We start from the raw sequence: 26,882 nt of genomic DNA, 5'->3' as shown, positions 1-26,882 counted from the left end.
TACTGTTTTAGAAGTTACAAAAGGTTAAATGAAAACAGGCAAAATGAAAAATGAATAAAATGGATCGATGAAGATTGCACATTGCTCCTTTTGAGAATTTGATAAGCAACGTTGATGCTGTAAAGTCTGGTGATCCTTGATATGAAGAATTTAATAATGAATTTTTGAGAGTGTGGTAAAACTTGAGGACAGAGAAATAGAGAGGATTGTTAACAGATTGTACTTTAAGAAACCATTGCCTGGGACTCATTATTATTTCCATAATGTTTAGTGCCAGTCCTCCACATTTCCATGTGTGAGGTAAACCCCATTCAACTTATTTTTATCTAGCTCTGGCGCTTCTGCATTACATAGCTGCATTCCGTTTTTCGGTATTGAAGATGTTGCATGTTGGACACCCACACGATACTGCCAGTCTGATTGGTCCTGCAGCATTCAGGAAATCCAATACAACCAATCACAGGGACTTTTTTCAAGAAATCAAGCCTGGCTTATACACACTGATAACTGCAACTTACTAACTGCTTTGCAAGCGATCAAATTTTGTGTTTTGCCTTGCCTTTCCTTTTGCCAACTGTTTAGCATTTTCCCATTGGCCCTTTTCTGCAGGCCTTTGCCCAAATTGGGCATTTTCTGAGCTGCCATCTTTGGTAGCACACCTGTGACTCATAAACGTCACTGGACTTTCTATTTTCCTGAGTACCTCCATTTCTGTTTGCCTCTGTGGCCTCCGCTTTGCACACACACACACATGGCTTGCTGACTGAGGATCAGGTTGGCTGAAGCCGGTGTCAGAATCTAGGCCTATATAGCATAGATTTTGATAGATCTTTCATTCTTCAGATGGATGCTTCTAATGAGGGGCTAGAATTTGATGCAGAGGAATAGTAAGTAATATTTTAGAACAAAAAGCTTGAATAATAATGAAAAGAATTATGCAATTACAAAGAAGGAATGCCTAGCGATAAACTGAGCCATAGAAACCTTAAGTTACTACCTGACTGGAATAGCATTCACTTTTTCAGCCCTGGCTCCACCGCACAATGTTCCAGGCACCAGCTAGCTCTTTGGGTCAGCACCTGAAACCAGGGTCATAGCAAAAGTTTTAGTTTTACTCCTGAGCTGGGCGCAGGCTGGGGCCGGACTTACTCCGGTAGGCTGGAGGGTTTTAAGCCACACTTTTACTCTTTACTTTTCTTTGTTAGTCAGGGAGTAAACAAACTTCACTCTCACTCAAAGAAATACTCCAGTCCAGGCTTTATAAACCAAACACAAACTTAACTTGAACCCTGCAACAGGCAGTTTATCCAAACTTCATATACTTTGGAAGCACAACTGTTCTTTCATAACTTGGGCATTCGCACTCGCCAGACACTTCACAAACATGCATCTATATTAACGTAAAACCATTCCCCACAATTAATATTTTCAGCTTGCATCACATGAACTTTGACAACATAATTGGCTATATGGTCTCAACATAACCTCCACACCATACTTCCATTTTTAACATCTTAATCAATTACCCAGGCAAGGTTTGCGGCACAGCCAAACCCGCCTAATCCCTTAAGATTCATAACAGTCACGCACATAAGATAGCGTTGCCAATTTCATGAAGCACCCATCCTATGGGGAATGGCTTCTCACTTCCCCGCTGCGACAACCCCTAACCACACAACTACCCCAAACAACACAACATAAAACACCAACCAAAGTATCCGGCGGGAGGGTTCTCTTCCCCCAAGCTCTTAAAAAAAAAAAAGCACTTCCACCTTGTTTCCCACCCAATTTCCCTTCAGGCAGAAGATGTCTATTGGCTCTGCACCCAAATCAATTGCCCAATCAGAAACAACACCTCCTGATCTCCCTAGCTACCCAAACCACCCTTCCTCACCCCACTAATTAAGCTCTCTTCCTAAGTTTATGGCTTGGCTCAGCCAAGTTATAATAAATTCTCTTAAATAAGAATGCGTATCAGTTTCAAACAGATCAATACATATCCAACAGACAACTTGCTCAAAAGAAAGGTTAAGTGCCAGTTCAAAACTTTGGTGTAGTTTAATAGCCCATTTGTACATCCTAAAGTACTTATTTACAGCTCCTCCAGTCCAATACCCATCCCTTTGGACAGAATAATCCAAAGCTGTGCCTGTAACACTTTTCCAGTAAACTGTCTCCATTTAGGACCAGACCTCCCTGTCTGTCCTCTCTCTCCATAAGGTGTACCTCTCAGGGCTATAGCCTTTGGCACCGATCAGGCTCCTGTTTTGCTCCCAGGCTGGGTTAATCCTACCCACCCGGAGCACTCCTCTCACTTCACGGTTAATGCTTCAGTTAGCAGAAACCTCCTCTTAATCCTTCCTTAGGTTATTGGGCCTATTCAGGACACCCCATCTCCATATGGGTCCTGGCGGGGGGGAGGGGGGGTGAAGGCTACCAAAGACCATGTGTTCTGTAGAACAACAGTTTTTATTAACCTTAAACACCCCTCCCATCATTCAATAACCAGAAACATTTCCTTCAGTACTTTCCTATAAACACTTGGGCTGGGCTTCTCACTCTCAGCTCACTCCCTCCCACAGTGACTCTGAAGGAGGGGTTTAGCAATCCTCATTACAATAAGGGATTACACTTTGGTTACAGAACATGTTACTCGTGAAGTGACTTAGTTTAATGAAGAATTCAAATACAAGGCTCACTAAGTGGTATCTGGCTTTGTAGTCCTGTGATTATCAGGGAAAGGAGAATTTACTATTGATTTTCTGTGTTGTAAGGGGAATAAATGGACAAATGAGAAAATTCAGAGAAAACCTACAGTGGGGGAAATAAGTATTTGATCCCTTGCTGATTTTGTAAGTTTGCCCACTGACAAAGACATGAGCAGCCCATAATTGAAGGGTAGGTTATTGGTAACAGTGAGAGATAGCACATCACAAATTAAATCCGGAAAATCACATTGTGGAAAGTATATGAATTTATTTGCATTCTGCAGAGGGAAATAAGTATTTGATCCCTCTGGCAAACAAGACCTAATACTTGGTGGCAAAACCCTTGTTGGCAAGCACAGCGGTCAGACGTCTTCTGTAGTTGATGATGAGGTTTGCACACATGTCAGGAGGAATTTTGGTCCACTCCTCTTTGCAGATCATCTCTAAATCATTAAGAGTTCTGGGCTGTCGCTTGGCAACTCGCAGCTTCAGCTCCCTCCATAAGTTTTCAATGGGATTAAGGTCTGGTGACTGGCTAGGCCACTCCATGACCCTAATGTGCTTCTTCCTGAGCCACTCCTTTGTTGCCTTGGCTGTATGTTTTGGGTCATTGTCGTGCTGGAAGACCCAGCCACGACCCATTTTTAAGGCCCTGGCGGAGGGAAGGAGGTTGTCACTCAGAATTGTACGGTACATGGCCCCATCCATTCTCCCATTGATGCGGTGAAGTAGTCCTGTGCCCTTAGCAGAGAAACACCCCCAAAACATAACATTTCCACCTCCATGCTTGACAGTGGGGACGGTGTTCTTTGGGTCATAGGCAGCATTTCTCTTCCTCCAAACACGGCGAGTTGAGTTCATGCCAAAGAGCTCAATTTTTGTCTCATCTGACCACAGCACCTTCTCCCAATCACTCTCGGCATCATCCAGGTGTTCACTGGCAAACTTCAGACGGGCCGTCACATGTGCCTTCCGGAGCAGGGGGACCTTGCGGGCACTGCAGGATTGCAATCCGTTATGTCGTAATGTGTTACCAATGGTTTTCGTGGTGACAGTGGTCCCAGCTGCCTTGAGATCATTGACAAGTTCCCCCCTTGTAGTTGTAGGCTGATTTCTAACCTTCCTCATGATCAAGGATACCCCACGAGGTGAGATTTTGCGTGGAGCCCCAGATCTTTGTCGATTGACAGTCATTTGTACTTCTTCCATTTTCTTACTATGGCACCAACAGTTGTCTCCTTCTCGCCCAGCGTCTTACTGATGGTTTTGTAGCCCATTCCAGCCTTGTGCAGGTGTATGATCTTGTCCCTGACATCCTTAGACAGCTCCTTGCTCTTGGCCATTTTGTAGAGGTTAGAGTCTGACTGATTCACTGAGTCTGTGGACAGGTGTCTTTCATACAGGTGACCATTGCCGACAGCTGTCTGTCATGCAGGTAACGAGTTGATTTGGAGCATCTACCTGGTCTGTAGGGGCCAGATCTCTTACTGGTTGGTGGGGGATCAAATACTTATTTCCCTCTGCAGAATGCAAATAAATTCATATACTTTCCACAATGTGATTTTCCGGATTTAATTTGTGATGTGCTATCTCTCACTGTTACCAATAACCTACCCTTCAATTATGGGCTGCTCATGTCTTTGTCAGTGGGCAAACTTACAAAATCAGCAAGGGATCAAATACTTATTTCCCCCACTGTATATACAATCGAGAATAAACTAAGAACAGTGGGCAGGAAAATAGCAGAGATGCTGAGTTCCTCGAAAGGGGAAGTATGTGTAAAGGCTGTAACCCACAGCGCAAATGGCATAGAGAGGTTATACAAAACCTGCATTTCTGTAATCCCTAAGGGCAGGGATAGGCATCAGAGGGAATTGTGGGATAGGAGGGGCCCTGTTGGAGAAACCCAACTCATTTGGGGAGGCTACTTACATGGAAGTAGATGACCTTTACTTTACTTAGGATTTATATTCTGCTCACACCTACAGAGGTTCGGAGCAGATTACATAACAAGAGACCAGTTACATCAACCTGTTGCAGGAAGAATGGAATTCCAGTGGTGAGTCCATGAATGGTGGAGAAACATGAGACAATTAAACTTGTAAAGCCAGAGAGCGTAGAATTTTGTGAAGTACTCAAATTGGTCATGCTCAGAAGCAAGTCACTGAGGGTTTTTTTTCACTAAGGCGTGCTAGCGTTTTTAGCATGCGCTAAATGTTAGAGACACCCATAGGTATATATGGGCGTCTCTAGTGTTTAGCATGCGCTAAAAATGCTAGCTCACCTTTGTAAAAGGCTCACAAAGTGAACTCCACACTAACAGGAAGTTAGAAGGCCTTAAAGGCTCACGGCTTTTCACATATGCAATAAACTTAGAAGCAAGTTTAGTTCTATATCCACACTAACTAGATAACACTAAGCTAGCAACAGAAAAAATAAGTGAAGAGTGCAAAAAATGAGTTACACGGCCAGTGTTGAGTAATTTGAATAACTGAATCAGACAACATGCGATCACGCACAATGACTATCTGAAAATTCCTTAGAAGGCCCTGGCCCATCTCCCCCTCCCTGCCTCCAATTATACTTCCCCTATCCAGGCATTAAGATCTAAACTAAATTATCCCAAGAGGAAATGAATAGGTGGGAAAAACTGAGAAGCTTCTGAGAAATGTGGGTGAGATTCTCACTCTCTGAATCAAAGTTATGGGTCTCTATGGACAAAAAACACGATCTCAGTTGTTTGAGTGTGTTTTAGAGGCCAATGTATGAGCGGCAAAGGTTTATGCTGAAATGAGTCAGTACAGCAAGAGGTTTCCCTGAGGCACAAGTTCATTTAAATGTCATATAAATGGGTTCACAGAGTTAATTGTAGACTTTATTGGCAACATCCCCTAAGCATACCTTCCTGAGTGCAGTTTATTTTTGTGCGATTTTTCACAAATAGTTCAGCCACAGCAAAATCTCTAATGAACTGATTTGCACTATTGTCCATCTTATTGGTGATTTTGCAATAATATTTTGTGAATGGCCTCACTATTGCAAAATTACGCATGGAAAAAACATCAAATAGCATATGAGGTTGTTTGCAAGTTTATACATCAGCTTCCGAAATAAAGGACTGGAGATGCATCAACAGGCTGAAAAACAGCGGCAGCAAGACTGTTTTCTGAATTCTTAGGAATATAGTTTTGAAAATACTCTCCTAAGGCTTTGCAGTTCATGCTGCACGTACATTTCAACAAGGAATTATATTTAAGTAGCTGGGTCATAAACAACTAACCTCTTCCATGCTTAACACTCTTTATAGCTATGCTAGCATCATATGCAGGTAAATCACTCTGAAGGAGGTTATGGTTTTTTACTGCAATGAGGAATGGCTCTCTGTAAAACCTGAAGCTGAAGCAAAAGTGATAACAGCAGCTATAATCAAGAACCACATCAAAATCGATTAAGTTTATATCTACAGACCTGCTAGCATTGGACACCACGGCGTACTTTATAAATGATTGAGGGGCCTTTTTACTAAGGCACGCCTTAAAGTGGCCTGTGTTGGTGTAGGCGTGTGTATTGGACACGTGCAAGTCAATTTTTCAGTACGCCTAGAAAAAAAGGCATTTTTTTGTGGACGTGCGGCAAAATTAAAACCAGCATGTGCCCATTTGTGGCCTGAGACTTTGTCGTCACCCACAGTCTTAGCAGTAAGGTCTCACGTGCTAACTGGGTGCTAAGCGGCCAGTGCGTGTAAACCGCTGATTACCGCAGGATATGCGCCATGCGGTAGAAAATAGAAAATATTTTCTACTGCGTGTTTTGGGTGCGCATCAAAAACAGAATTACCACCCGGGGTACGTGGTAGCTGGGCGGTAGTTCCAACTTGACATGCGTTAGACGCGCATAGGTGCCTACGTACCTTAATAAAGGGCCCCTGAATCAGGTATTCACAATTAAATACACTCTACAGCACTCACTGGCACAGATCAGAAACCTGACTTCACATAAAGGGCAATGTATTGTCTTGCAAGGCAGCAACATGAATTAATGGTATGACTATTGTCTTGAACAATAAGCTCTACTTTTAAAAGGGTGTTTGTCATAAAGCTCTTTTTATAAAAGGGGCCAGTGTGCTCCTAGTGCTATAATACAACTAGGATAAGAAGTCACTGGAGTTCACAAGTAGTGTTTACCAGGGCCGCCGAGAGACTGAGCCGGGTCTGGGGCAAGGCCGCTGCCGGGCTCCCCTGAAGATCGTCGCCACTGCCGGGCCTCCCCCCAGGATCGCCACAGCCACTGCCCCCCCCCCCCCAAGGATCGTTGCCGGTGCCACCAGCCCCTCCCCCAGGAGCCATTGCCCCACCCTCCCCGATCACTGCTGCTGCCCGCCCTGGGTACCTTGACTGGCGTGGATCCCAAGGCCCCAGCGCTGCTCTTCTTCCTTCTGCCACTTGGCCTTCCCCTCAGGCTGCTTTTTCTCTCAGGGCGCGCCTGTGCAGCCCGAGGGGAAAAGCAACCAGAAGGGAAGGCAATGCGGCAGACGCTGTGTCTGTTCCTTCAGGTCCTCCCCAGCCTCCAAGGGGGGCCCGGCACCGGAGTTTTCTCTTTCCTGCACCTGTCGGAACACAATCTCTCGGGTCCTGTCATGAGCAGGAGAGAGAGAGAGAAAGAGAAACCCCGGTGCCAGGTCCCCCTTGGAGGCCCAGGGAATGTTGACCCCTCTGCCGCCCCTCTCGGCGGCCCTGGTGTTTACAAAAAATGACTGCTATCACACAAAATGGTGATTTACTCAGAACTAAAAGTAAGGCACATAAGGGCCCTTTTTACAAAGGTGCAGGAAGCTCCCACCACGCGCTATTTCCAGCGCTAAAATAATATTAGAGGTTTTTTAGCACCGGGGGCTTACCCCATGGTAATTATGCCACCTCACTCGCTGCCTGGGTAGCTCGGGAGCCCTTACCACCTCCTAAATAGGTGGTACTAAGGGCTCCCTCAGGAAATGGCCGCATATCAAGTGGTTAACTTACCGCATGGCCATTTCCATTTTTTTGAAAATAAAAAACCTTTTACCCTCTGTGGTAAAAGGTGGCCTCAGTGTGTGGCAAATCCGTATGCTGATGCTACCTCAGGGCCCCTTTTACAGCAGCTTGGTAAAAGGGGCCAATAGTAAAGGGACACCAAAATATATACTTATTTTTGTGATTTATAATTCAACTCACCACATACATGTTTCAAGGCAGTTTCTACACGGAAAGGCAATTTTCTGAAAAATGAGCACTTCTTTTAGATTTGGATTTCACATTTATTTATTTAGATTTTGCTCACACCTTTTTCAGTAGTAGCTCAAGGTGAGTTACATTCAGGTACGCTGGATATTTCTCTGTCCCAGGAGGGCTCACAATCTAAGTTTGTACCTGAGGCAATGGAGGGCTCAGTGACTTGCCCAAGATTTTTGTACCTCCCTTTCTTCTTCCTTTTTCTTCTATGTGCCCCTGTTAATGTACCTGAAGATTTGCAGTTTGCTATAGTTTGCATTGTTTAACATTGTTTCTCATTGTCACATGTTGTTATTCTCTCTTTATAACAAAACCAATAAAATATTTCAACACCACAATCTAAGTTTGTACCGGAGGCAATGGAAGGTTAAGTGACCTGCCCAGGATCACATTTGCCTCTCCGAGCTGCAACTTTGGCAGTCTCCTCATACATGACCTACTGTTCTTGTGTCACATTTTTGTTTTCCATCTGCCTGATTGCACCTTTGCACTTCTGCCTGCCTGTCACACTCTTCTTTCAATAAATTCTCTGCTGTGGTTCAAAGCAGCACTGCGTAAAGAGGCTGGCACCATTTGACCCCGACCAAGACATTTTAGACGAGTAACTTCCTTTTTTGTTAAAATTATTTGTAATCCAAGGGATATTGGAAAACATAATATATAAGGGTTTTAGAATGCCTATTGTCTGGGGGCAAAATAACTGTCCAAAATTAATGGACTGGGACAACATTTGGTAAGGGGGAAAAACTGATGAAAAGATACATCAAGTTAAAAAGTGTGCCAGATTCGATAAGGGGTTTGTGAAAAATAATCTCCCCAAAATATGGCCCAAAAACATTTTTAAGGGAGAGGAAGTTCCATATTCTGCAGCAGCAAAGAAACTTTGGCACACTGCAACATAGCAGTTAATGAATTGCTTGGATCAAACTGCCTCTCACAGACATAGACACACACACACACACACCACAGATACACATATAATGCACACAAACACATACACAGCATAGATATACATACATTGAATCAAACACACAATTCACATGCACACACCATTTACAACACACCATAACATACTATGCATATAAACACACACACACACATATATATATATATATATATATATATATATATATATACAGCACAGATATACATACACACACTCACTCTTGGGAGGTGGGGATGGTGCTGGGCAGACTTATACGGTCTGTGCCAGAACCGGTGGTGGGAGGTGGGGATAGTGCTGGGCAGACTTATACGGTCTGTACCCTGAAAAGGACAGGTACAAATCAAGGTAAGGTATACACAAAAAGTAGCACATATGAGTTTATCTTGTTGGGCAGACTGGATGGACTGTGCAGGTCTTTTTCTGCCGTCATCTACTATGTTACTATATACATACACACACTCACTCACAAACAAACACAGAATACAGTTCACATATAAAAAATACAAAAATATACCGAACACACACAGACACACACACACACGTAAACAGAAATGTACACAAAACACACACAGATGAACTGCCTTTTAATGATTCAAATATGTATTTTATTTTCTTTGTCGTAAATTTTACTACGAAACCTACTGGCTGAATAATATAGCTTTCTTAATGGTTGCTATACATGCTCCCATTGGCAGGCCAGATTACGGCATTGGCAAACTAGGCACATGCCTAGGATCCAAATTTTCAGCGGGGGGATGGGTGGGGCCTTGTTAGATCTCATGGGATTTAGAAGGCAAGGATTGCCCACTGTCTGCCATTTGACAAGATTCTACACATTTTTTGCAATCATATCCAGAAGTTAGAAGACATTTTTCAGGTTCAAAACCGTTATCTCCTGTACTCCAATCCTTCCCTCCCTGAGTGTGAGCTTGTCCTGCTTGCTTTCAGTGACATTAGCAGCAGAAATCATGGGTAGTATCCAGCCAATGGGAAGGCATGGGCGAAGGGGGAGGGAGGAGGTTACCACACTCAAAACTAGGCTCTACCGTTTTCCCTGTGCTATTTCTGGAGAGGTGAAGTGTGGTAGGAAAACCATGAACAATGGTGCTGGTTGAGGGGAGGGGTATGGAAAAAGTTAATGAGGCTCTATGAGGAGGCAAGGTTGAGAAAAGAAGTAAATGGAATTCCATATAGGGGCCCACAAATGTATGTTTGCCTAGGGCCCCTTATAATGTTAATTTGTTCCTGGCTGTAGAACAGTGGAACCCTGTGGTTAAACTGCAAAATACATCCTTTGGAATCTGATGTCAGTGATATCTACATAGTATCGAGTTTGGTTTAATGTTATTATTCTTTCCTAACCAACAGAATGTTTGCATACTGCATCATTCAAGCCACCTTCTACCCAGATTCCTCCAAATGAAAGATACACACTGAGACAAAATGGCTACTGTGACAAGGCTAGCACCTGGGGCCCCGCAGAGAGGCAGCTAATCCCTGAACTACGATTCCCAGAAGCCCTTGCAAGAAGGAGGGAGGAGGGTAGCCCCAAAAGGGTGGAACAGATTTCCAACCCCAGCAGGAGGAGCAGTGGCTCAGTGCTAGGTGAGCCAGTTGCTCCCTTCCCCACTAGAAGGAGAAGGGGAGGTGAAGCTCAGTCCCTTGGCTGCATCGCCGGTATATAATTCCCCCCAGCTGTGCGAGAAGGGGATAGATTTCCTGGTGGCTCCCAGCCACCAGGAGGGAGAGGAAACTGATCGAGAGAGAGAATCCATGGAGTATGTGGAGGATGGAAAGGGCCTGCCACTGGAGCTTCCCTGTGGGGAAAGGGTAAGCTGCCATGGAGTGTGAGAATATAAATGTAGCCCTGCCCAGCACATGAAGGCAGTGTGAATGGCCACAGGGGTTGTGGTGTTGTGAGGTAGGAGGAAAACTGCCAGACCTGCTCAGTACAGGGTCCTCCTGGGTGCTGTGAAGAGGACAGGTGAATTAAGTATTGGTTTCCTTTGAAGAAACTGTTTGTGAACGTTTGGGAATTATTGGGATGAACTTTGACTGAGCCCTTCTGAGGGAGAGGGGAAGGTAGTGTAAAGGAAGTGGGCCTGAACTGTTAAGGAACAGAATGTTGGCTGGAGTATAAGTGCATTCACTCTGCAGCTCCTCAGTACCTCTCCACTCTCATCTCTCCCTACATTCCTCCCCGGGAACTCCGTTCACTGGGTAAATCTCTCTTATCTGCACCCTTCTCCTCCACTGCTAACTCCAGACTCCGTTCCTTTTATCTTGCTGCACCATATGCCTGGAATAGACTTCCTGAGCCGGTATGTCAAGCTCCATCTCTGGCCGTCTTCAAATCTAAGCTAAAAGCCCACCTATTTTATGCTGCTTTTAACTCCTAACCCTTGTTCAGAACCCTTATTTTATCATCCTCACTTTAATATTCCCTTATCTCTTGTTTGTCCTGTTTCTCTGTCCTAATTAGATTGTAAGCTCTGTGGAGCAGGGACTGTCTCTTCATGTTCAAGTGTACAGCGCTGCGTATGTCTAGTAGCGCTATAGAAATGATAAGTAGTAGTAGTAGTTTTGAACCCGGCCTGAACCCTTTTTGTAAACTGCATTTTGATTTTGGGAGTGGAATTGAATTGAGAATAAAACACTTTGGCTCTAAGTCCAAATGGCAGTCTTGTTCTTTACCGAAAACCTGTGAGCCTAACAGGGCTGCAGGCACCAACCCAGAGCGGAGGAAGCGGACCCCTTTACACTACACACATGTTTGCAGAGGGTTGGTAAGAATGCCATAAGCCATACTTGTTTTGATTGCACCGCATGACTTATGATATCAGAACCTATGTTTAACTTTTAAAAAGAGTTTTAGCATGGATAGGAAACATACGTTAACAGACAGTAAAAATAAAAACTCAGAAAACATCTACTATATAAATCCATTCTAATGTCAAAAACGGTAGCAAAAAAAAAGAGTAAGTTGCCAGCACTTTCATTAAAAAAAAAAAAAATCTTGAGGCAGAAAAAGAACATAAAACTACAAAAAAACCTCTTCCACCCTCATCATAAACATTTCTCAGTGGGACAGCATGTTTACTCTTCATTTTGCTGTGCAAATGCAACATGGAAGTGGTGTACGTGGCAATGGGATAAGTTAAGGTGGAAACACTATAAGCAATACAAGTACTTGGACCTGGATTACCTGACATCACCCATGTTAATTTACCAATAACTTCATTACTACTACTACTATTTAGCATTTCTATAGCGCTACAAAGCATACGCAGCGCTGCACAAACATAGAAGAAAGACAGTCCCTGCTCGAAGAGCTTACAATCTAATAGACAAAAAATAAAGCAAGCAAATCAATTAATGTGTAGAGGAAAGAGGAGAGGAGGGTAGGTGGGGCGAGTGGTTACAAGTCAAAAGCAATGTTAAAGAGGTGGGCTTTCAATCTAGATTTAAAGATGGTCAAGGATGGGGCATTTTATCTGCATTTAACTTCATCTGCATTTTATCAGGTCATGTGCAGTTCTCAGTGATTACCTGGATTCTTTCATATTTCAATGCTGCTTTATTACAACAAAGATCCATGTTCTGCTCTTATGCATCAAGACTAGAAAAAATAGCTAAACACTCGTAAGGGAGGGAATTTTGGATTTACCTCATGCCTTTTTCTAATTGTAGCTCAAGGTGGGTTGCATTCAGGTACATCAGGTATTTTAGAAAAAAATGTTTTAAGATTTACATGGGCTCAAATAACACAGAAGTACATATCTTATGTTAATGTAAACATAAATTATTACTTACTTAGAAATGGGATTGACGCTTGCTTCAATAATTGTTAAGCATTTACAGCACTTTATGTTTTCTGGAAATTCTTGAATCCCTACAAAAAAAATAAATCCCACACAATCGCCTTAGTACTCTTTGTGAAGAACTGTATAAGACTTTTTTTTCCCCCCAAGTTTCTTTAAGAATAAAAGTCCTACTCAACATTTTTCTCCCACACACTAGCTTCTAAGCTTTAAGACAAAATCAAAAAATTTCTCCACGAATGTCCTTAAGAAATCAAGAGGCATGTTTATTAAAGTGTGGTAGGAACGGCTTCCGGACGGTTAAATAGCATTTAGCCGGCTATCCGTGAATATTCAGCGAGAGATAGCCAGTTATCTCCCGCTGAATATTCATGGTAAGCGCTTTGCAGCTAACCGGTTATATCATGCGATATATCTGGCTATCTTAGCGCATTGCCGGCTAAATTTGGTGGCCAAATCGGGCTGCCCAAATTGCAGGTTTATCTTTGACTGCTATAAACTTAACCAGCCAGCACTGAATATTGGCCTGGCCGGTTAACTTTAAACCAGGAAAAAATAAATCAGACATTCCATGCTGGTCAAGGCAAATGGCCTGGCAATTGAATATCCAGCCTCAGCACCGACTGTGGGAGTTTAGCCGGGCTGCCTCCCGCGGTCTGTATATCAGCCCCCATGCCTCTGCAGATAGTGTGGGTACACCTCACCCACTTCAGGCACAGGCAGCTCCTTGTGACTCTGGGCAAGTCATTTAACCCTCCATTGCCCCAGGTACAAATAAGTACCTGTATACAATACGTAAGCCGCATTGAGCCGGTCATGAGTGGGAAAGCGCGGGGTACAAATGTAACAAAAACAAACAAACAAAACAAACTACCTGCTGACGCATGGAGCATGGGCCACAGTGTTGCCCAAAAGTAAGCTCCAGTAATCTAATCCCCCCCCCCCCCCCCACCACTGCTCCCCAGCCAGTTTCTCTTACCCAATCTGATTTATCTAAACAATCACTTCTTACATGATAGGATGAACCCTAGCGGCAGTATAACAAGACTACTGCTGGGTGTCATATTTTGAACCCGGTGAATCTGTTCCTACTCTGCCCACTAGACTACCAGGGTAAGTCCCGGAAGGATGGGGGAATCAGAATTCACAGTGTGGGGGGTCTGATGTTTTGTTTACATATATATGTGCTGGAAAAAACCATGCTTAAAGTTAGGCACAGTTTATAGAATATTCATATGCCTGGGACTCATGCCTAACTTTAGGCACAGCCAATTGCACCAGCTGAAATGTGGTACAAATGTAGGCACATCTCCATATTTTTCTATAACAACGTGCGCAAATGCTAGGAACACCCCCGTTCCACCCACGACCCTCTCATTTCTGTTTTTTTTTTTTTTACTCATGTCTAAAATTAATTTACTTGCATAAGTTTCAATGAAATCTAATTAGTACCAATTATTGCTTGTTAAAAAGCCAATTATTGACACTAATTGGCTCATTATGCAATTAAAATCTGCAAGCAAATTGGGCCAATGCCCAAATTTGCGTGTGCAAGTTTTGGTGACTTTTATAGAATTAGGGGGTTAGTTTCCCGTGTTAACTCTCAGTAGGTACTGTGCATTAACATTATGACCTGCAAGAAAAAATACCAGGAACGCTTCATGACGCAGTGTTAGTTTTGGGCATGTTGCGTGTTAAAACCCTGTGTCATAACACGATGACCCCAAAATTAATGCACTTTAGTATAAGGGCCCCTAAATAAACATTTATGGAAGTAAAATGACATACATGACCACTTCTATTTCAATAAGAAATACATTGTTAGGGGACAACCGATGGTCAGCCACCGATGGCCAGCATTTGGTCCCCTGAGCAGCAAGTGTGGGACCGCTGCGTGACAAACTGCCCACAGATGAAAGGGTTGGCAAGTCCTTTGATTAGCGCCGGCAAAGGAGCATCGATGCTCTTGGACCTGGAAAAAACAACTCCATGGCTCCCGAATTATTCAACCACCATGTCCAAAGGAGTGGAGGAGTGAGTTAGAGGCATATGCTGAAACAGAGGACGTTTACAGCAGAACCCGAATCGGCGGAACCACTCCTAAACACCTAAGAGAAATCAACTTGAAGTTTTTGGCTCCCATGGAGGTTACATTGAATACCATCTGGAAGCGCTTCAGGACCTAATGGTGGCAGTAAATTTGTTTCAGATATAATTTTATTAGAGAGCTACATGGACAATTTAACTGAACCCTTTGAGAGTGAAAAATTGATATAACAAATGATTCTACACGAGCAAGAAGTGGTTATGATTTTGAAAATGATAATAGACCAGAAACTTTGAATAATAAAATGAATATTATTATAGATGATTAATATCGAGATTATTGTTTTTCCCAGAGTTCCGGGTATGACTCCTAAAGTTTTCCTCAGAAATATTTCCTCAATTATTACTTTAAAAGGAGTGAAGCCTGTGAAAACTGGGATTACTTTAATCAGTGGGACTTGAATTAGAGACTTAAGTATATGTATTGTTAAATAACTTCTGGTTTTTAAAAGAGAGAGAATGTAATCAGATGTATTATTTCTAACTAATATTGGACAATTAGTATGTTTTCAATGAAATGATTTGACTTTACACCGTATTGGCCTTGAAGAAGCCAACCAGATGATCAATGTGGAATAATGAATTAGACGAGTAATATCTGGGGATAATCAGGTTAATACCACGTGTTTTTTTCTGTTTATTGTTTAATTGATCTCCTTGTCTTGTTTCACTCTCCCTATTTAGTGGTCTAAGAAAGAGAATTACCTGACTGAAATAAGTCCTATATATTACTTTCTCTGTATTTCCAACAAGTTGTTTTATCGCTTGTAAAAATTTAAATGGCTATAAATAAAAAAATTTAAAAAACCCCATTGTTTTTAGGAGACCTAATTTTCAGTGCTGATATATTTAACTAGTCATTTTGTTGTATGATTTTATGTTGCAATATTTTATTTCAATGTTTTGGGGCCCTTTTATCAACAGGTGGTAGGGCTACTGCTGAGGTAGCGTGCGGCACTTCAGCCCTACTGCCGGGCTCGCTGAATAGGAGGCGGTAAGGGCTCCGGCAGTAAATGGCCACACGCCCATTTTTTAAGTAGTGCGCAGCCATCTACTGCGTTACTCAGAAAATGTCCTTTTACCAACTGTGGTAAAAGATGGCCTTGCGCTCAGTAATTCCACACGCTGACTCCACCATGGGCCACCTTTTACTGCTGCTTGGTAAAAGGGCCCATGTATTTGTTATTTGAGACTTTAATATGTTTGTGTATGTTTTATTGGAAGCTGCTAAGGAGTGTGGCTTGGCAGGTAGTAAATGTTTTCAAAAAGATAAAGAAATAGTTTTGCCCTATTTGAAGGAGACATCTTCTTGTGAGGGTAATTTTAAGACTGCCCGCGTAGTTCCATAGTGCATGCATATTTCCAGTCTGAAAATTGTGTAAAGATCTGTACCCACACAGATGTACAGCTCACCTGCAAATTTGTGTAGGTCGTTCAAGCAAACTTTTGAAATTTCAAAAGTAGGTGTGGTTTCAAATCCAATCCTGTTCCCACAGCTGGTAAAAGCATGTACCTATTAGATGTACAATCACACTTACATATGCATATGGAAAAGCACTGTTTTACCTATGGTACTGGCTTTGAAAATTACATTCCTACACACTTTGATGGCATGGTTTTGCCTTACTATTAAATATAGAGGTGTATTTTCAAAGCACTTGGACTTACAAAGTTACATATGGAAGTTTGTAAGTCTGTGCTTTGAAAATGAGCCCCACAGTGTTCTATATTTCAGATAACTGGAGCCTAATTTCTTTTTCAGTTTGTTATCAAGGTTGGCAAAGGCTTTACAAAGGACAATAATAGCTACCACAGTGGCTGTGGGAAGATGTAATTTTGCTTTCTCCGTCCTCAAATTCTGTGGGTATATCATACCGTGGAAAATGATTTGAAAGTCAATCAAACCACATAATGGCTATGCCACTCTTAGTCTGCCTAAGTTCCATTACAACTCATCGCAATCTAAAAATATATTACATGTCAAAATTTTGACAGCATTAATTCATACTTAAGGAAGAACGAGATTGTACAGAAGACATAACAAAAGAACAAATGAATCTTTTATTTCATGATAAAGTTGAAACGAGCAAAGAAAATTCTATCAAACTTAAATTTTCTTTTAATTCTCCAAGTTATAAACTCATGTCTTCTTGGAAGTACTTAGAAACAGAGAGAAATGAAGGCAGATAAAGACCATAGGCCCAATATTCAGCGCTATTTAACCAGCCAGGAGCCATTCCTGGCCGGTTAAATAGCACTTAGCCAACTAACCACCAATATTCAATGCGAGATAGCTGTTTATCTCCGCTGAATATTAGTGCTTAGCGGCTAGCCTATAACTGGCTATGTTGCACGACTTAGCTGGTTATCCGCAAATATTCAAGCTCTAGTCAGTTAACTTTAATGGCCAAATCAGACAGCCTAAATAGCAGTCCTATATTTACCCGCTATTAACTTAACCGGCCAGTGCTGAATATTTGCATAGCCGGTATAAAGTTACAGCCAGACAAAAAAAAAACCCTGGATATTCAATCCTGGTGACCGGTGATGGCCTGGAATTGAATATCCTGGGTCAGCGCCTCTGGCAGCAGCTAACCACACTACCCGCTGCTGGCTGAATATCGGGGGGGGGGGGGGGGGCATATGGCTTATCCAGCCTTCCCATTCATGCCATCTACTCTTCCTTGCTCTCCATTAAAGATCCTCTGTTCTTGTCTCAAGCTTTCTTGACTTCAGATACAGTTTTCTTCTCCAGTGTAGGGGGGGGGGGGGGGGGCTGGTTGGGAGGCGGGGATTGTGCTGGGCAGACGTATACGGTCTGTGCCCTGAAAATGACAGATACAAATCAAGGTAAGGTATACACAAAAAGTAGCACATATGAGTTTATCTTGTTGGGCAGACTGGATGGACCGTGCAGGTCTTTTTCTGCCGTCATCTTCTATCTACTATGTAACCTCTACTGGGAGGCCTTTCCATAAAATTTCATACTGAGGTTACATTTCAAAACCTTTGTCACTGACTAACCAAGCTCTTCCAATTAAATCAAAGCTATAATTGGTTCAGTGGCTAATTAAAGAGACCTCTAATTACCTTAATTATTCATCTTCAGAAGTTATCCCCCTGATATTTAACAAGGTCGGTCAGCATTTAAAAAAAAAAAACGCCAGTTGATGTGGTTAAATATAATCCAGATATTCAAACCACTAACTGGATAGTTAAGCAGATAAAAGGATTCTCTTACTGTGGAAAAATTAACATGCAATAAATGCAAAGCTTGAGCAATACATGCAGAGGGCGAGCCTCACATCTGCCCTGCATTTACTGCAGAAGGCACACTGCGCATGGGCACCACGTTATTTGCCTGCGCTGATGATGTAGGCCTCCCATGCTATTGGCCCAGGCATGTAATGCAGCCCTGGGTGCTAACTGTCACAATTACGGCTGGTTAGGATAGTGCAATTGTTTCATGTTAACCCATTCCCTGATTAGCTCCGGCACCCCTTATGAAGTCTGACACCCTTCTGACATAGACCCAAGTACCTACACCCCTTAACACATACCCAACTCCCAGTGTAATGTAATGTAATATGGTTCTTGTATCCCACTAACTCCCACAAAACAGTGGTCCAAAGCAGGTAACATAAAGATGAATGCAATAAAACAGTCAATTAGACTAACAATTTCTTGAATAGATAGATCTTCAAATTCTTGTGAACCAGATAATAGGATGAAATAGCCCAAAGAGCCAAGGGAAGTGAAAGTCAAAAATGGTACTGCCTGATAGTCAAAAGAATCTTCTAACATTTTCTTATATCTAACAGCCATGAATGAAGGAAAGAGTAGACGATAATGGTCTCTAGTCCTCAAAAACCTCCTGCCTGAAGGAAAAGACAGCAGTCGATAAAGATATTATGGACAGGATTCCTCAAACATCCTGAATAGCAAACATGCCAATTTAAAAAGAACAGGGGCCTGTACAGGGAGCCAATAGAGAGAAATCAGTGCAGCAGTGGCACTATCAAATTTTTTCATATGAAACACCAACTTGGCAGCAGTGTTCTGAAGAATCTGGAGCTTAGATCATAGCCTAACAGTAAGAGAGAGATACAGGCTATTACAGTCATCTAAATGGGTTAGAACACAGTCTGAACAAGAATAACAAAATGTGTTTTATCAAAATAATGACGGACAGTACGTAATTAACAGAGTTTAAGAAATCCTATTTGGATTATGTGATTTACTTGTGGTTCAAGAGAGAGTGTAATGTCAACTAAAACCTAGAACCTTGGAGGTGCGTTTCATCTTTAAAGAAAGAACTTTTGATATTGTTAAAGTCTCTGGAATAGATTTAACATCAAGGTCAAACAAGAAGTGATGACATCAGCCAGCACCCTCTTGCAGAGCTATAAAGGAAGTGCTGGGTTTCCAGGAAGTAAACAGATCCTTCTTGGCATGGAATTCTGCTAGAGATCACAGAGAACAGGTGAGGGGCATGACAGTACCCCTTCCACGAACCCCTGGATTCAGGTTTGAGGAAATAAAGATGTTGAAAATATCTTATAAGTGCAGGGGCATGAACACTGTGACAATGTCTTATAAGTGTAGGGGCATGAACACTGATAGTAGAGTTCTCTCTGGGGGTACAGTGATATGGGAGACATATAGTAACATAGTAGATGACGTCAGAAAAAGACCTGCATGGTCCATCCAGTCTGCCCAACAAGATAAACTCATATGTGCTACTTTTTGTGTATACCTTACCTTGATTTGTACCTGTCCTTTTCAGGGCACAGACCGTGCAAGTCTGCCCAGCACTATCCCCGCCTCCCAACCACTAGCCCCGCCTCCCACCACCGGCTCTGGCACTGACCGTATAAGTCTGCCCAGCACCAGCCCCGCCTCCTGCTACCGGCTGTGCCACCCAATCTCGGCTAAGCTCCTTAGGATCCATTCCTTCTGAACAGGATTTCTTTATGTTTATCCCACGCGTGCTTGAATTCTGTTACCGTTTTCATTTCCACCACCTCCCGTGGGAGGGCATTCCAAGCATCCACTACTCTCTCCGTAAAGAATCTTGGCAGCAGGGTCCATTTGGGTTGGGATTCCATGATGGAAGTCTTGCCCTGGGGTGAATCCAATGTGGGTAGGGTTAGCTGAGGTTGAACAGACATTAAGCAAGACTGAGAACAGGTGGGAGCCCAGGCTAGAATGTCACCAGAGTGCCAGTCAATACGAGGTTCATGTTTCTGCAACCAGGGAATACCCAAAATGACCTCATAGATAGATCTTGGAAGCACATGAAATTTCTTGATGCTGAGAACCCACCTGAATGGAATGCAGATGCTCTAGCAGTGGGTTTCTGTAGACCGAGGAAATGCAAAGGGGTTCTCTGAGGAGATTCACAGAAATGTCACACTGGCATATAAGCTGATCATCCACAAAGTTCCCAGCTGCTCCGGAATCAAGGAGAACTTGGAGTACAATCCATTTATTGTCTCATAAAAGGGTGGCAGGGAGAGTACAGAAGGAGGTTGTAACAACTAAGGAAGGACCTAGGGACATCGCCCCCATAACTCCTTGGTCTGGAAGTGTTCCCAGTTTCCTGAGACATCACTTAGTATAATATCCCAGGTTCACACAGTATAGATAGAGGTTTTGTGCTCTCTGAAGCCTTTTTCTCTGAAAGTTGAGAATGTCCTGTTTGCATGGGAACTTCTTCTTCCATGGGGGGCAGGAGAAGCTAGTATCTGTGAGATTCTACAACTGGTGCATCAACCACATAGAGCAGCATTTACCTTCACATTCCTTAGCCCTCTATTGAAAGTGGATGTCCACCTTGATGCATAGGGAAACCAGGTCATCCAAACTGGTGGGGAGATTCCATCCTGCTAGTTCATCATTAATGTGGTCCATCAAGCCCTGCCAAAAGACAGCCACCTAGGACTTCTGATTCCATTGCAGTTCAGAAATTAAGGTCTGGAATTGAATGGCAAACTGGCCCACAGTTAGGACCTTTTGTTGTCAATGCAGGAGCTTGGAGCGACGGAGGAAAGATGCCCCAGCTCATCAAATACCTGCTGGAAGCATGCAAGAAAGGTAGCCAAAATGGGCATAAGTAGGTCATTCTGCTCCCATTGTGGAGAGGCCCAAGCCAGTGCTTACTCAGAGAGACGATAAAGGTAACCTTGATTTGATCTGAAGGACATCTAGAGGGCGATGGACAAGACACCTGGACAAGGCTGGACTGAAGACAAGGCTAGAGCTTGAAGACAGGACTGGAGCTTGGAATCAGGGCTATTGTTTAGAGTCAGGGCTGGAGCAAGACAGGAAGCAGGGCAGGAACAAGGCTAGAACATGGAGCAGGGCTAGAACAACGTCAACAAAAGTCAAAGAAAGGAGTAGTGTGACCAGCAGGGCTCTTCCGTAAGGAAACAGCAGGAAGAGGAAATGGTGAATAAAACCTTTATTCTTCAGGACCCGACACAGCACTGTGTTTCGGCATTAAGCCTACATCAGATGTCTGTATACGAAATCACTGAAGAGTGTAAACAAATGTAATCACTGGAAAATAGTCTTGAAAAAGACGCGTTCCGAGCAAGGTGGGCCTGCATGTGATGCACAAAGACAGTAAAAACTTGGAAAATTTTTCTTGGGACTGTTTCCAACTACTAGGAGAACAGTAGACCACAATAGGACCAATACAATCAGGCACTTACACCTATCTGGCACAATCCTGGTACCCCCGATGCCATCTAGACCTCCCCAACACAATCCCGACACTCCTGATGCACACCCACATCCTCCTGACACCCCCTGAATCCCCTTATGACAGCCCCAACCCCCTGAGGAACATTGGGGCACTGACTACTGATGGGGGGAGTGTCACTGGTGCCATTTTGCATTTTCATGCCAACGCAGGTGGCAGCATAGAGGCCACTCTCACCTGGGACCACTCAACCACCTATGCTGACCACTGGGTAAGTCCTGTGGGGGAGGGGACAACTCGGAGAGTGAGGGGAATAGTAGGGCACTGGCAGGGATGGGGTGTTAAGGTCTGAGGATTGGGATTTAGGGATGGGGACAGTCTAGTTGTGCTGGCACCTCAATGTTGATCGGGGCACTAGGGCTGTCATGGGAGGGTTCAAGGGGGGTGTCAGAGTGGGGATCTGGGGGTTTCAGTGTGCCATTTCGGATGCTTGCATTGTGTCACAGGGATGCAGGTATGCATCACGAGTGCTGAAATTGTGTCAGTGCGTTGCAAGAGCCTGAACAGGGGTGCTGAGATTGTGTTTGTGGGGTGTGGGTGGCTGATTGAGGGGGCCAGGATTGTGTCAGGGGTGGGGTTTGGGTGCCTGATTTGGGGGGGGGGGGGGTCAAGGGATGCACCACCACATTACCACTGACAGCATGCTGGCACAGCTGTGCTTAATGTCTCCTCTTAATTATCAATGTGGGCTACAATTAAGACATGGGACACTGTGGATCAAAATGAGTTGAAAGAGAGCCACCAAATATCTTCCTGTTTAGGGCCATGAAACTGCTGATCAGTGGGTGTCAATGACATCCATCCCCAGAAGTTCACCTTCAAACTTGTCACTGGGGTGTCCTAAAGGAGATGAGTATTTCTAAATGCATTCTCTTTGTCTATTGAGAAATGCCTTGCCCATCAAACATGTGTCGCTTTCCCCCATCTATTCCCCCTTTCTGTTGCGAGGTTATGTTGATGGGCAGAAAATAGCATTACAAAAAAAAAACAACAAAAAACAAAACCTCAAACCCCCTGAAACCAGAATGATGATGAAGGCCATCCCAGAGTTATCCAGAGGGCTTTGCACTAACAGTGCATTAAGACTTCTTATTTTAGCACAGGTCCCATTTTATGCAATGAGACGTGGAGGGGCATAATTGAACAGGGCGCTCAGGTTTTCCTGAGGACGTCCCGCGAAGGGGCGGGGAAACCCGTAGCATCAAAACAAGATGGGCGGCCATCTTTCATTTTGATAATACGGTCGGGGACGCCCAAATCTCAACATTTAGGTCAACCTTAGAGATGGTCGTCCCCGATTTTCGGCGATAATGGAAACCGAGGACGTCCATCTCAGAAAAGACCAAATCCAAGCCATTTGGTCATGGGAGGAGCCAGCATTCATAGTGCACTGGTCTCCCTGACATGCCAGGACACCAACCGGGCACCCTAGGGGGCACAGCAGTGGACTTCAGAAAAAGCTCCCAGGTGCATAGCTCCCTTACCTTGTGTGCTGAGCCCCTCAAAACCCACTCCCCACAACTGTACACCACTATCATAGCCCTTAGGGATGAAGGGGGGCACCTAGATGTGGGTATAGTGGGTTTGTGGTGGATTTTGGAGGTTTCACATTTACCACCACAAGTATAACAGGTAGGGGGGGATGGGCCTGGGTACTGCATACTACTGTCATGGAGCTGGGTATGATATTTGAGGGTGGCATAGCGGCTGGAAAAAATATTTTAAATTTTTGTTTAGGGTGGGAGGGGGTTAGTGACCACTGGGGAAGTAAGGGGAGGTCATCCCCAATTTCCTCTGGTGGTCATCTGGTCATTTAGGGCACATTTTTGTGGCTTGGTCATAAAAAATAAAAGGACCAAGTAAAGTTGGCCAAGTGTTCGTCAGGGACGCCCTTCTTTTTTCCATTATCGGCCGAGGACACCCATGTGTTAAGCACGCCCCAGTCCCGCCTTCGCTATGCTTCCGACACGCCCCAGTGAACTTTGGTCATCCCCGCAATGGAAAGCAGTTGAGGATGCCCAAAATCGGCTTTCGATTATGCCGATTTGGGCGACCCTGTGAGAAGGACGCCCATCTCCCGATTTGTGTCGAAAGATGGGCGCCCTTCTCTTTCGAAAATAAGCCTGCTAGTTACAAATAGCTTGGGTTAACAGCAAAATAACACATCTTAATGGTAGCTTCCCCCCTGAATATCCCCACTACCTAGGTAACCTCCTACTCCACCCAAGTCCTGCCCCTGGACTACCCTGGCACTATCTGGATAATAATGAGGTGGTCAGAGGAAATATTAGTGCAGCTGAACAAGCCACTGGCTGGCATTTATCCGATGAACAGCACTTTTCAAATGGATACATGCCTTTGATTAATGACCCCTATATTTTTTTGTGATACAGCTTCTTTGATAACATTTGTACTATTTTTAGCTATTGAAGGGTACATTACTTTTCCCAGTTCAGCCAGATCCAGCATTACATTTTTGGCTGGGCAAATTAGAAATCCTACAATATGTTTATGAATCCATGTTTACAAATTTGGCACACAGAGTGCAATCTGATTGGTATTGCGGAACTAGATTCTTAATGAAAGAAAACATCATTTGATAATTAACTTTCAGATGCCTATTTTTAAATGCCCAAAGGCCTACTAGCGAATCAACAGTTTCAAATGAACTTATTCACAAAATTGTCCTAAATTGAGGAAGTGGGTCCTATCAAATCTCATTGAACTAATAAGTATTCAATGAGTTGCACTTCTGAGGTGACCAATGTTTATTTTCACAGTGTTATAATTCCTGGTGGATTGTTTGATTTGATTGAATACTGAATTTGATAACGGCAGACACCAACAGATTAAAGGAATGAACTAATAAAAAAAACAAATGTATTATAAGATAAAGATTCCATAGACATTGAGGGGCATAATCGAACGCGAACGCTCATTTGTAAAAACGTCCATCTCCGAGAACGGGTCCGTGAAGGGGCGGGCCAAACTGTATTTTCGGAAAAAATGGACGCCCATCTTTTTTTTCAAAAATACATTGGATTAGGGCGTTTTTTGAGCTGGGCGTTTTTGTTTTTTAGCGATAATCGAAACCGAAGCGTCCCAGCTCAAAAACGACCAAATCCAAGGCATTTGGTTGTGGGAGGGGCCAGCATTCGTAGTGCACTGGTCCCCCTGAGATGCCTCTATGCCAGCCTCAAATATCATACCTAGCTCCATGACAGTAGTATGCAGGTCCCCAGAGCAATTTTACTTTAGTTGGTGCTGCGCGGGACCCATGCAGAGAGGAAAAATCGGAAGAAAAAAAAAAGCAAGCAAGTGCAGTCAGGGACGTCCAAATTAAAAGATAGTAAAAGGGGGAATTGAACCAGCAACCTTTTGACTACAAGCTCAGTGCTCTAGCCAGTGCACCGCTGATTAGACATCTGTCCTTTTCCATTAAGTCCCTCCAAGTTTTTGTCAGCCAATCACAGCTCATTTAGCTGACATCTGTGTCAGCTAAACAGCGGTGATTGGCTGACAGAAACTTGGAGGGACTTAATGGAAAGGGAAGGACATCTAAGCACCTGAATAATGTGGATCACTGGCTAGAGCACTGAGCTTGTAATTAGAAGGTTGCTGGTTTGATTCCCCCTTTTACTATCCTGGTAATTTAGACGTCCCTGACTGCACTTGCTTGTTTTTTTTTTTTTTCTGCCGATTTTTCCTCTCTGCATGGGTCCCGCACAGCACTAACTAAACTAAAATTACTTCGGGGACCTGCATACTGCTGTCATGAAGCTGGGGATGACATTTGAGGCTGGCTTACAAGTTGGGAAAAAAGTGTTTAACATTCGGTTTTTTTTGGTGGGAGGGGGTTAGTGACCACTGAGGGAGTCAGGGGAGGTCATCGCCGGTTCCCTTCGGTGGTCATCTGGTCATTTAGGGCACTTTTTTGGGACCTGTTTGTGAAAAAAACGGGTCCAACAAAAGTGACCTAAATTCTCTCTGAAAACGCCCTTCTTTTTTCCATTATCGGCCGAGCACGCACATCTCTGCTCAGCCAATAACCACGCCTCGGTCCCGCCTTCACCACGCCTCCGACACGCCCCCGTCAACTTTATGCATTCCTGCGACGGAGTGCAGTTGGAAACGCCCAAAATCGGCTTTCGATTATACCGATTTGGGCACCCACAAGAGAAAGACATCCATCTCCCGATTTAGGTCGGAATTTGGGCGTTTTTCTCTTTCGAAAATAAGCCTCATTATCTCCAAAAAAAGAAAAACAATGCAAAGTTCACTTATTAAAAATACTCATTTTCCATTAGGTAATTTGCTTGATTCCATGTTGCTTTCTGTATGTAAAAGAAAATGCATGCACATGTGTCATGTGTACAAAGCAACCAGTTTTATAAAGGCATTAGTCCAAAAAGTGAAACTTCCTGAACATTGTGAAAAAACAAAAACACAAAGACCAGATATTTAAAGCGATTTATGCAGGCAGAAGAGGTTCCTGTCCGCTTAAATTGTGCTCAGCGAGCCAATCACTGATATTCTACAGCACTTAACCGGCCAGTGCCTCTGGATATCGGCACTACCTGGCCATTTTCAAAACTGGCAGGAGGGGGGAGGTCCAGAACTGGAGTCGGGAATTAAGTAGGTGCTGGCAATATTCAGTGCCAGGGTGCACATAGCTAAGGGGCCCCTTTACAAAGTGGCAGTGCAGGCTACCGCTGCTTTGCCACATGCCAAATCGGGACTACCGCCAGGCTCCCACCTTCAGTGTGTGCCATTTCCAGCCAACAAAAATATTTTTTATTTTTGTAGCATTGAGGCTTACTCGGCAGTAATCACTGCCCAGTTACCGCTGGGTTAGTGCAGGAGCCCTTTCCCTCACCTATACAGGTGGCAGTAAGGGCTCCCCCTGGAAATGGCCATGCACCAATTCCTGTGATTAAAGCAGGGCTATTTTTTTTTGGGAGGTCAAAAACTATTTACCTGCAGTGGTAAAAGGGGGCCTCAGCACGTGGCAAATCAATACACCGATCACACCGCAGGTCCCCTTTTACTGCAGCTTGGTAAAAGTGACCCTAAGGGCCCTGTTTACTAAGGTGTGCTAGCATTTTTAACATGCACTAATGCTAGAGACACCCATAGGACTATGGGCGTCTCTAACGTTTAGCGTGTGCCCAATTTTAGAACGTGCTAATAACATGAGCGCACCTTAGTAAAAGACCCCCTAAGTGTAGTAAACTGGTGATGGAAGTAAGGAATCTGAAAAGTAGTTTA

At 43.7% G+C, this 26,882-nt stretch overlaps 1 protein-coding gene across 2 annotated transcripts in view; it reads right to left on the bottom strand.

Moving 5' to 3' along the window:
- Positions 1-26,882, bottom strand: part of LRRC7 (leucine rich repeat containing 7) — a 593,735-nt gene that overhangs the window by 292,172 nt on the left and 274,681 nt on the right. For both annotated transcript variants that reach the window (XM_030207242.1, XM_030207243.1), the window contains one exon: positions 12,735-12,813. In XM_030207242.1, coding sequence (XP_030063102.1) covers positions 12,735-12,813 — 79 coding nt within the window. The remainder of the gene's footprint in view (positions 1-12,734; positions 12,814-26,882) is intronic.

Source organism: Microcaecilia unicolor, chromosome 6, assembly GCF_901765095.1.
Source record: "Microcaecilia unicolor chromosome 6, aMicUni1.1, whole genome shotgun sequence".
NCBI classification, from domain to species: domain Eukaryota; kingdom Metazoa; phylum Chordata; class Amphibia; order Gymnophiona; family Siphonopidae; genus Microcaecilia; species Microcaecilia unicolor.
This window is presented reverse-complemented; position numbering and strand designations above follow the sequence as displayed.